General features: G+C 35.5%; 1 protein-coding gene across 1 annotated transcript; it reads right to left on the bottom strand.

Moving 5' to 3' along the window:
* Positions 1–611: 611 nt before the first annotated feature.
* Positions 612–9,094, bottom strand: LOC124175830 (39S ribosomal protein S30, mitochondrial). Its single transcript, XM_046556411.1, has 4 exons — positions 8,447–9,094; positions 2,818–3,416; positions 1,011–1,404; positions 612–886 (listed from the first exon to the last, which is right to left on the bottom strand). The coding sequence occupies exons 1-4, from the start codon at positions 8,899–8,901 to the stop codon at positions 679–681; spliced, it is 1,656 nt and encodes a 551-aa protein (XP_046412367.1). The 5' UTR covers positions 8,902–9,094; the 3' UTR covers positions 612–678.
* Between the last annotated feature and the right edge of the window lie 3,371 nt (positions 9,095–12,465).

The raw sequence follows: 12,465 nt of genomic DNA, 5'->3' as shown, positions 1-12,465 counted from the left end.
AGAGCTCATAAGTAGCTCTTTAATCTATGATTTTTTCCAATTTTTTTTTTTTTAGCAAGTGGGAGTCCAGCTTTACAGAGGTCAGTAAGACGCCGAATCGGCAACCTGAGGTTTGAAATCAGTGTGGCTACACCTGGGAAAAATTTTCTGCAATTTTCCTTACCTGTTATGCAAATTCTGGTATTTCTATTGAACATCTTAAGACGCATAATGATGGTGACCATTCCCTTCCTTATCTCGTACAGTAACTTAGATTGATTCTGACACATTCGATATCTTTAGAAATTTTACGACCCATGGCGTTGGATGAGCAGCGTTTGCACAATCGGTCGCGCGCCTCAGGCCGAGCAGCAAAGAGTCTGCGGCGCACAGCCGACAGTGCTAACTGTGCTCATCCAACACCGTGAATCTTAAATGGTCTAGGGATATCGAACGTGTCAGAATCAATTTGATTTCCGTACAAGCCACTGATCTGTAGATACAAGCTACTGGAAACACACTCTTACGAATGTGGCATGTTAGCAGTGATTATTATTATTATCATTATCAATATTAATATCATTCTTAAATGTTCTTATCTTAATTGGGATACAGAATGAGGTACACAGCTATTCGGCTTACTAACGTATATTACATCATGTGACAAAATAACCAACAAAGATCATTCTCAGCACACCTTCAAGGATAATAGGTTTTTCTGAATTTGATTTTACTCTTGGGTCCACCAGGCCTCAAAACTTTTGGTATATATTCAGGTGCATGATCATCATATCTTCGGCCAGAATGCGTTTTACCAAATTCCCACTGTTTTCGTTTACTGTCCATGAATCTTGTGTTGAAGTAGATTTTGTAAATTCGTTCCCACCAATCAATTTCTTCTCTTTGCCTAGTAGAAACAAGCAGATGTATAAATTTTAGTAACTAAGAACAAACGGTAATATCGATACACGCTCAATTATCGTATTGCATAACATGAAATAAATGTTGAAATTACAGAATAAGAGACTCACCTATGTCTCGGCCTATTGCTGACCATATGTTTGTAATGTTTTTCAAGCCATTCTCTCTTCTCTGAATCTTTTATATCCGCGACCCTTTTCTCATCATCACCCAAATATGGCGTCATATTAACGCCATTCCGTTTCTGCGGTGTATTTCCATAAAACTTGATCAATTCTTTCAATACATCATCATTGAATCCAACAAGCTTTCCATCTGCGATCGTCTCAAACAACTTCAAGGGTCCTGTTTTCCAACATAAATTTCTCCTAGGGTTTTCATCTGCATACTCTGAATGCATCACTGTTGTATTCAATTGGTATGCATAAAACGACCACAATTGTCCATTTGAGATTACAGTTTGCGTTACTAGAGGATATGTCAAGTCATTGAATGTGGAAAAACCTGCAAGAAATCAATTCATATCAAGGTAAGATACAACTTATGAATATTTCGGTTTTTATCTATCTATTCAAAGTCGAAAAGTGATGGTAGAGCTTTACATTCATTGAGTATTTTGAAGATTCAAAATCCAAAAATAAAATTTGTTTGTGACTGTCTATTTGTTTTCAAAATATTCAATGACTACATCCACTTCTGCTATCTCATATTTTGAACACAATATCTCTTTAATTCCCCTGAGAAACAATTTTATACAATTATGGTACAAAGCCACAGTAGAAAATGTAAGTGATACGATTGCTGGACTTTTTTGTATAACGAGTCTGTGAACTTTTCAAAGAACATCCATGCTTACTGGAGTGGAACAACAGAGTAATTTCTTTGTGAAAATGAGATTGTATTATAGTAATACTACCAAAGAATGCGATGCTTGTATATCATAATTTGGTACAACGGAGTTTATGCGACAATTTTCTTTGTGGCGTTACCATAACGTGTGTGAAGCGCCGGACTTCTGACAGTTATTTGCTAATAGTAGTTCGATGGTGAATATTACCAAATTGTAAAAATGGTGATCAAGGTAAAGAATGAAATAGGAAAACAAAACCTTGATAGAAGTGGAAAGTGATCTACTGTTCTTTTCTGCAAACTCGATATGAAATTGTAGGTGAAAGAAACATTTTAATCGCGAGAATGTATTAAGCGAGCAAATATAGTGAAAAACCAATTCGATAAAATACTCTACAAGACTGGGTATTTTTATTTATTCACTTATTTGGTTAATATATTGAGTATAGCTGGTTTGAATCCATGATACGAATAATAATTGATACGAATACGTTTGTTCATAACGCTGTCATAAAACGGTGAAACGAGATATCATTCATATTTTGACTATAATAAAATCCGAAAAACTGGAGAATGAATATCAAATCTTGGATTTATGTAGAAGCAAAACCTAGTGTTACTGAGAGTATAATTTGGTAAAATAAATTTAAACTTAAACAGCAGTATGAGGCAATTGATATGGTTAGCGAAAATCTTAAAAGCAAAGATCAAATTTTGCTTTTCAAAGCTTTCAAACAATTTGCGAGTACCTGGTCAGCGAGCAAAATTAGCTCAAAAACCTTATTGGATCTTAAACACGAAATTTTAATCATTTTTGAAAATTCTGATTATGAAATCTTTTCTTAAATTTTTCATGCCTTAGCTTGTGTTGTTCATTCGCCATCACCATCGCTAGTACAAATAACATTGTTGAAAGTTTTTTAAACGGTTTCTTCTCTTTTACTATTCCGTCTGAATTCAATTGTACCTACACAGAAGGGCTTTCACCCGAGTAATATTTACAAATGAACAATTCAATAAATAAACACTTGATACGTTCGTTTGAATTACTAGCAATGATTAGTTTACCTTGATAGCATGCTTGTGAAAGAAGCCAACTATAGGATGCAAATACAGCTTGAACATCCAAGGCTTCATTCTCATCCTTGAAGGAAGATTTTCGAGCATCAATGTGACCACGTCTGTGATATGACATGATACCGAATTCGTTTTTATCGCCAGGCCAAAACCCAGGAATATTCGTCCCATGAAACTCCTTTAAATTGTAGCCAATAACTCGAGGGTCATATCGGAATTCTGGGACGATAAAGTCCGGATTTTCAGATTCACTCAAACTGACGATTTCATTCAGTGGAAATTCATGCCTGAGTTGTAAAGTAGGAGTTCCATGGTATTGGATACGTCGGTCAACTAGGTCCTCGGCGTACTTCGCAAGATAAGTTTTCTTTTTTCTTTTTACAATGTATTTTGGAGGCCACATTCCTCCCGACCACCAAAAAGCTTCGATACGAGGTTCGTAATCGACTTGTGCTTCCAATAAATGTGGTGATTCTGATGACAAGGTAGCTAGTATAATTCTGTTAATCTGACCGACAAGTTTGTCACCCATGGAATCAACAGCTGCTTTGTGATCCTCGGCATCGATCAATTCCAATTCTTTATATTTTCTGAAACGAAATACATTAACTGTAAAGCTTTCTTGGCAAACAATGACAATACATAAAAATTCACATCAACCAGAGTGCCAAAAGCACAGGATGTTTTATTTCAATTTTACCAGCAAACTTGTCCCATGAATCTCAACTGAAGAGATATTAATGATTGATTTAAATATAAGAAGAAGATATGCATGAAAAAATGGTCCAATACATTCTTAGTTAAATTGAGCCATCTGAATTGTTCTATTTGTTCTAGAGTTATTGATGGACGATAATATTGATTTTTGTAAATAACTCAAAAATAGCTTAACTGATTGTGCTCAAAATGTAATTAGTTACAAAAAGCCATGTCGGTTAAGCTGAGAATTATAAAAATCTAGTGATCCGTTTCCGAGATATCATGGTTGGAACTTTCTTTAAATTCCAACATTCACATAACTCAAAAACTACTAAACCGATTAGATCCAAAATCTAATCAGTTGCAAGTTAAGTAGAGCAGCATTAATTGATCCCATAAATCGAAATCGGTTGATTTGTTCTCAAACCACTGATTAAATTAAATTTTTCTAAAATTCTTCATTCGAACTCATAAATTGGTGGACTCCTGATAAGATACAAATTTCAATTTTTCGCGAGTTAAGAAATCCCATGTCGATTGATATAAAAATCAGCAAAATCCATTTAATTGCTCTAGAGATATTTTCGAGGTAAAATTGATCACGTACATACACAATACACATACCAGGTGTTCATCTATGAACTGAGGAGTAAGAAGTTCAAAAAAACCATCTATTCCCATCAACAAAAATTCACCTTACTGAAAATGATCATGTGATAACATAAAAAGTTATAGCTTAAATTTACGTGTAATTTATTACATGACTTATCTTTTGAATTTGATATAATATATAAAAAATCACGGAATAAATAAAGAAAACAAAATATAAACATTGTAGATATAGAATAAGAATAAGGATTAAACATAAATACAAAAACAGGAATCATTAGATGCACTAGTCCAAAAATTATAAAGTGAACTATATAATCTTTATACGATTTTTAATCTAGTATATCTAATAATTCGCGTTTTTGTAATTTATTGTGTGATTTTTAAAAAATATTTTATTGAATTATCAAATAAATAATGTAATAAGTTACATGTGAATTTTAGTCATAACGTTTTATAATTGAGTCAACCTAACGAAACATTTGGGGGAAAAATTACTATTTTGCAAAGTCGTATTGACTTTGCAGCAGTCAAGTTTTCAAAATATTAATACATTTTGCTTTAATATGATTTACTGAATTTCAGACATTTCTGCAACTGTGAAATAACGATTTTCCAAAACGTTGATTATTACAACAACGTTACAAACTTCAGCCTCATCGAGTACAAGCATTATACCAGTGGTACATGGGTAATGCTACAAAGCACAACCTTAAAAATAGAATGTATCGTCATGAACTTTTCATTTGGATTATGTAAAATTGTAATACATTTGTCAGATAATATTTTACTGTGTAAACCTGCAGACTTCGGTTTGAGACCATGATGGATCAAACTTCTTTTGTTATTTATATCTTACAACAATTACAAACAATTATTGTATTCTGTCTGAAACCACAACACACTCACAAAGTAATAACTGCGCTGGTGTTTCATGGCTACCAGCCATGTAGCCATTCACAGCTGCGTAGTCACAGTGAAAATAAATTACAAACTATCTCTCGCAAGTTGGGGATAAAGGGGTTGCTGACGCCCCTATGGCAGTGCTCTGAAAAAATGCTTGGGCATGTACAGCATAACATTTTATTCTGATTAATACAGTTGCGTTCATTTAAACTGGGCGGTCATGCTATGCGTGAAATAGAAAATGTGGTTTTGTCAGAGTGATGCACCTTGATTAGATTTGTTGTCATGTTTCTGAGTAAATCCGTAGAACTGACCCTTGATTTGACCAACTTTAATTATTTTGCCCCTTAATCATATTTATAGCCCATAAGATACATATTACGTACATATTATGTAATTTTTGATGCTCTACAGCTTATCAAAATTGGAAAAAAATCGAAGGCGGTCACCTATGTGATGACGTTCTTTATAAAACTAGGGGGGAAACAAACCTGCGATGATTAAAATAAGGCAATGTAAAGTAAGGCTATCTAGAAAGGCCAAAACGTAAAATGAAGATGATAACTTTATGTACGAAATAAGGAGCAAAAACTTAATCCTAGACACAAAGTTGAATCGTATTATCCTATTCAGAAAAAATGTTGTTTAAATATAAATTTTAACCACGACAAAATAATGGTTATCAAGAATCTTGCTATTTTGCAACTTTAGAATTACTAAACCTGCAGCAAATCATGAATGACGATGAAATTCAACAGATCGTTCTTATTTTATTGCCTTTATAAAAATATTCAAAACTTCTTAAACTTCAATAAAATGAGCCAATAACATGAGCTTCAGAATTACATGACGATTTATTCTAACTATACCACGTTGAAGTGAGTAATGTTGAATGTAACAAAAACATTAACACAAAAATTTCCAGCAGAGTTATGTGCAAAAATGATAGTGGACTGGAATAAATTGATAATATCTTTAATATCTAATCAGGAAAGATTTTGCTACAATAAATTCATTGACTCATCCTGCCAAAAATTTCAGTATTCCCTAACCTCGTAACACCAAAATTACAAAATGTCAAACAGTTTTTGAAATCAACGGTGCATTAATATATAATATATTTATTAGGGTGGTCCTTATTTGGGGTGTTGACGAATTCCGACAAGTGCGCCCCCTAGACACGTTTGAAATAAATTTAAAAAAATGTGTGCAAAAACGGAGCGCTGTAGTCCAATTAGAAGACGTGCCTATAAGCTCGTTTTGTTTTTCATTTGAATAACATGGGATTTTCAGACTACTTCAGTCATTATGTTTTTGAGTTGTCCCCATGAACGCAAAAAATTCTTTTTTCACATAAATCTGTTGTTCATGGATCTCGGAATATCGTAAAATCTTTCCCGATCCAAAAAAACAGACGGCGATCAAAACATTTTAATTTTAATTATTACTTTTTAAAAAAGTATAAAGTATAAACGATGTGTTTTGAAATACACTAATTGAAATACATATTTTTTCCCACATGTACAATTATTTTTTTTTACAAACTTATGACGTAGATAAGAATGCCTTTTAATTGGTGAAATACTGTCAAGCACCAAGCGGCTAAAAAGAGGTATTCTCACGTTGATCAATTTGCCGTTGTGTATAATATCAGGGGGATGGGGGGGCGTAAAGGTTGTGATAACGACTTGTGGAAAAATACACGCGTAGTTGTACCCATGAACAACAGATTTACGTGAAAAAAGAATTTTTTAAAACGTAATGATTGAAGTAGTCTAAAAATTCCATGTTATTCAAATGAAAAACAAAACGAGCTTAGAGGCACGTCTTCTAATTGGACTACAGCGCTCCGTTTTCGCACACATTTTTTTTTCATTTATTTCGAACGTGTCTAGGGGGCGCACTTGTCGAAATTCATCAGCACCCCAAATAAGGACCACCCTAATATTTATATATAAGAAGGGGTGGTAAACATAAAAAATTAACAATATTACTTCCAAAAGCAAGTTTTGATGAATTTGTGAAACACAACTGAAGCGTTTAAATCATTGAGAAAAAAGCCAAGAAAAAAATTTATTTTTCGATGGAACAACGTGATTACCTGATTTTGTTCTCACTTTGTTCAATCCACAAAATTCCCCAGCTATTCCTAGTTTTTCCAGTAAGCCACCACTCTGGTAAAAGGCAGGATTCTAAGCAAATTCAAGTGACACTATCCAAGATATCGCTAATTTGAAAAAAATTTGGGAAATAAGCCATTCTAAATGCTAAAACTCTGTTTGTTATTCAATTCTAATATTTTTGGTCTCTTTTGAGCATAGACAAGATCCCTACAAATTATCTGAAAAACAACTAAGAAATCTTGCATTACAGTACAGTTTCAACGTGCAAATGTAATCGTAGACAAACACCTGTGTTGTACTGTACTTACATGGATCTATTTATGTGCACTATAGAGATAACAAATAATAACATTTTTATCGGGAAATCTCCAGATTGTTTTGGTGAACAAAATAAGTCCAAAAATATTATAATTAGCACCAGAGTTTAGGCATTTTGAACGTTACAATAATAAGATCTGGTTGCAAATTTTTTATACATCAGCTTGCGTTGTTGGAGTTTATGCAGATTTATTTCTACTACGTAGTAGGGGTTTTGTTATATTTATCTTTACCATCATTGATACAAGTAAAATTACTGGTAGTTTCCAAACACTGTGTGTATTGGCTCCACAGAACGAACCTTTACAGGACACGCTACATATACTAAATGTTCGTGTCTCATGAATTATTAAGACAAAATTAAAAATACTGAATAAGTTTCCTACGCACACCAATTTTTGTGTGAATAGAATATTTCAGAAACACAATCTCTGCTGTGTAACAGATACAGAGAGTATAGATCAGATCTTTGGACGTGGTTTTGGATTATGATAGAATATGGTCATTTATGAAAATTCTGGCAAATAATCGTTCGCCCACTATAATTTTTGCAAAAAATTCAAGACAAATAATTATTTAGTGTGTTTAAAATGTCCTGTAAAGATCAATGATGTAGTGCAAACAGACTCTTCAATTACCAGAATGGTTTTTTTTTCCTTTACCGAACATTCTATTCTGATTTTATAGCCCACTCACTCACCTTCGTGAAGAAATCGTTATTGCACAACTTTAGAATTATCTAAAATTCAATAGAATGTAACTAACTTTTCTAGGCATATTAAGAACTAATAAATTTTTGACAATGTTTCGGTACAGTATTATTACTCATCATTCATCCATCCATTTATCATTTTCAAGTTTTCACTCCAGATGATTGCCATGTATTCCTTGAAAATATTCGTTATACAAATTCACAAGAGTGAATGTTTATCAAGATTAGTAACATGATCAGAGGCAATACATACTTGTGACTAATGTGTTCAAATAAAATAACATCCTCGATCCGTTTTTTAACCTGTTGTACCGCTGCGTCCAATTTATCGGATGAGATAATGCGGTCATAATATTTTGGCAGACCTGGTTCTTTAACAATGTGTGTTCTAGTAGTATATTGGGCCATTAATTCCGCGTTATAGGGTATGGACGATTCACACACATTTACACATCGCCAACCGTAGTAACGAGGCATGTTGATCTTCATCAATTTTTCCTCAACTGTGTTTAGATTTTGAATTTCCTTGTGAAAACGTTCATGCTTTGTTTTTATTTTTCCTTTAGGTGATACATCGTAAATTTGTGGATACTGTGGAATTTCCGAACATTCCTCACTTTGGGTAACGGCGGAATAATCTCTTTTGCCGTGGTAACAAATTCTAACCAATCTGACGCACGATTGTGGGTTAAGTCTTATCAACGACATTTCGCTCACTTTGTTGCGAAAAACTGATTCTATGCTAAGTTTCAAAGTGTCGAATACACCATTTCAACTTTAAGTTCCTATTGTTTATAAACAGGGTCTCGTACGTAAGGGCAAATAGGCTAGTACGCAGGACGATTCTTTGCCATTTTCGTTACAACCACGTTCCATCCCTTACGTGCCGTATTAGCAAGGACTATAAAGGTACCTAGAAAAACATTTCCACTACTGTGACTGGGGCCGCTAAACTCATGGTCCGGAAACCGTTCTGTGCGGAAATCTAGTTACTTTTGACAGCGCCCATCAGAGGTTCCGGCTTCACTCGTTCTGATGTAACATCCGACCGAAACGCTCGTATATTTTGTTCCTTCTTACTATTCTGACGTCGTACGGTACCTGGTGGAAATTTTCAGATGCTAGACACTGAAATCGTTCATACAGCTACAGTTAGACTCACATCTAGTTTGGGTCACCAATTACCGATAAAATATTGAAATACACCGGACAACGGTCATTCTATCGCTCTAATCAAACGAACCGAGGAAAGAGTAGTTTTTTAAATTGGCTTACCTTTGGAGAATAATCTGGATGTGATGAATTGCAGCGCGAATTGATGAGAGGAATTAACGGAATGACTGATTTTAATATATTTTGATACTTTGATTAACTTGGATTTATTTTGTAAGTTCAGATTTCAAGTCACAAACAGCGGGGTTACTTAGTTGTTAGATCTCAAATTAACATGACAAAATAGAGCTGGAAACTCGCTGGAGTTTTAGACAGAGTAACTTCGTAGGAAAAGTTTAAATGCAAAAGACAAAACGATTTTACCGTGATACTGTACCGAGACAAGATAACGAATCTAGTGGTAGAAACCAAGAGGACGATCCTATGATCGGTCACAGTTTTTATGGGTATCAATCGCTGCGCAGAACGATCCCCTTCTTTAACTCTTCGTCAACTTCTGCGCGCCTTCCCCCTTTTTCTAGGAATTAAAACTAGGGCACGATATCTTCGTCGCATGTTCGCCCCTGATCTTAGCTCTTTAGCTATTACTATATTGCGAGCTTTTTTATACATGGTATAACGCCGTGTTGATGCGGTGGTGCGGCAGCAAGCCCCCTTGGCCACCGTGCTTCTTCCCCCCTTTTCGTAGGCGTTATGACCTGAGCCGATTTCAGCTGCTATTTCTTAATATGATGATCACAGTGCACGTGCGCTACAGGTAAGCCATGTTTCGTGGTGTCATATGTCGCAGACGTTAGTGGCTTGTGCACTTTCGGAGTCACGATGCGCTGAGTTCTATAGTCATAGTTTACTTCTTAAATGTTCTTACTATCCTGTTCGTTACAAACTCTATATATTAAGATTACTATATCGGTTACTAGTTATTTTGTTAGTTTTATAGCGTGTAAATATGTAGATTTGCATATGTGTTATAATTGATTACTATCATTATTCACCTGGTGTACGATAGTGATTGTTTATGTGGCATAGTTGCTATTTACTTAATATTAAAGCTAATACTAGGATTGCGCTGCTACGAATATTCTTAGGTGTTTGTGTTATAACAACCTTGACAGATTTAGGATGTTTAAAAATATGATAATTCGTAGTTCTGGAGCAGGCTTACATAGTATGTGCTTTCGTATAATTCTCTTCTGTAATTGTTAATTCTTATATTGATGTAGATCAGCTTGGAAGATATTGGAATGTTGCTCTTATGTTTGTTGGTTGCCTGTTACTGGGCGTTGCCACGTATACATCTTTGAGTTTATTCCTTGTCGTTGTGGTCGTGCAATATCTGTAAGGAGCTAGGGATATGTTTTCTTACCTCGAAACTGGTATAAGCCTTGTTCACCTAAAAGGGTTGATTGTTACTGTATTGATACGTTAATTGTAATTCTGTTTGGTTGTTTCGCCTTACAGGATCATCCCGCAAATTGATTTATCTACAATCGTTTTGTCGTTGAGCTTCCTAATATGTTCTGCAGATGAGGCTCTGTATGGCTCCACATTGGAGATCTGCATTACCTTCAACGGCTGTGCACGTTGCCTACAATACGGCGTTACGGAGGATAGTATAATTCATGCTGGATAATTGGTATTCACGGTCTTGAAGGTTTTGCAGTCACCGGTTTTATGGATTATTGCAGCAGTGCATCTATCTTTACATCATATCAGTTATATATGTATCTATGATTTTGTAGTTTTCTATTCTCCAGGTTATATGGTATAGCGTAGTTGCTGATAGTGTAGCTCTCAGCTCCGAATGCGCCAATGGCATTGTAGAGTGTTATATAATAATTGAATATAATAGTGTTAGTTAATTATGGTGTTAATATGGTAATGATATATAATAATGTATAGTAATATTATAGCTCTTTGTAGTGCGAAGATCTCGTAACATGGTTTTAGTATTTCAACCGTCACTCGAACATGCAGTCGCTACACTCAACCTGCTCGGTTTTCACTCGAACACAAAACTCGCTCCTGGAGGAGCGTTTATTCGAAAACGTCATTAGGCTCTGGTTAGTGAATTTTATAGTTATTTCCACCTAGGGATATTCCAAATAGTTAGAAAGTTGTTTTAATACCTTCTGGTTACAAGATTCTCGTACTTCGAGTTTGGTTAGTCATTGATCAAAGCCCACGGTCTTACATACAGGTCTTGCGACTCTGAGTTTCGACGTGGGCCTCTTAACGTGTCAAGCCGCTAGCGTCGCTGCGATCGAGGGATGCCCGGTGCGACAAGGATGACGATAGTTGCGCTCGCGCGTCACATGGGCGTGGAATCCTAACCCATAAATTTTATTTACATATTATCAAACATTGTAGGTTATGTTGATGCATCCCTCGATCGCAGCTCCATCTGGATTTTTCTTCAACAGAGGAGCCACTCTCTACCATTGGAATTCTATTGAGTCGCAAGACCTGTATGTAAGACCGTGTCAAAGCCTAAAACCCCCCCAAAGTCCCCTGACACACGGTCCTAAAAGTGGTTCGCAAAATGTTCCTCGATTTTGCCGCCAATTTCAACCACTAGTTGCGCTAGTAGTTACTTGACGAGCTTGCGCGCGGTCAGCGAGGGCAGCGAGCGTGTGAGAAGTCTACTACTAGCGCCACGTAGAGGAACTAAAAAACGGGGACAAGACGCGTACAATTTTTTGGTATACGAGCAATGGTGAGTGTCAGAGGGCTGCCTAAAACCATGTTACAAGATCTTCGGACTACGGAGTGCTATAATATTATTATATTAGCATCATAATTAACTAAGGCCATTATGTCCAATCATTATCTAACGCTACCACGCCATTTGCGCACTCGGAACTAAGAGCTACACTATAAGCAACTTACGCTATACCATATAGTCTGGAGATAAGAGGATTGTAAAAGATAGATACATGTATAGGTATATCTGCAGTCAACCCCTCCCGTAGTATATGTATACTCTACGGATGTTACACAGGATAGTGTCTATCTAGAGTTATATACCCAACGGCGGATGAAAGAGAAGTAGAAGAAGGACAATAGAATCGTTCTTCTAGGTGTTTCTATATTCCTTGC

Source organism: Neodiprion fabricii, chromosome 2, assembly GCF_021155785.1.
Source record: "Neodiprion fabricii isolate iyNeoFabr1 chromosome 2, iyNeoFabr1.1, whole genome shotgun sequence".
Taxonomy (NCBI): domain Eukaryota; kingdom Metazoa; phylum Arthropoda; class Insecta; order Hymenoptera; family Diprionidae; genus Neodiprion; species Neodiprion fabricii.
The sequence above is the reverse complement of the archived record's forward strand: the minus strand, read 5'-3'. Positions and strand labels throughout refer to the sequence as shown.

Bases quoted from the DNA above. Each gene is read 5' to 3' on its own strand.
- LOC124175830 (XM_046556411.1), bottom strand. From the start codon at position 8,901: ATGTCGTTGATAAGACTTAACCCACAATCGTGCGTCAGATTGGTTAGA. The intron at 1,405-2,817 runs GTAAACTAATCA...GATTTCTTGCAG, and splicing joins TTCACAAGCATGCTATCAAG to GTTTTTCCACATTCAATGAC. The intron at 887-1,010 runs GTGAGTCTCTTA...TGTTTCTACTAG, and splicing joins AGCAATAGGCCGAGACATAG to GCAAAGAGAAGAAATTGATT.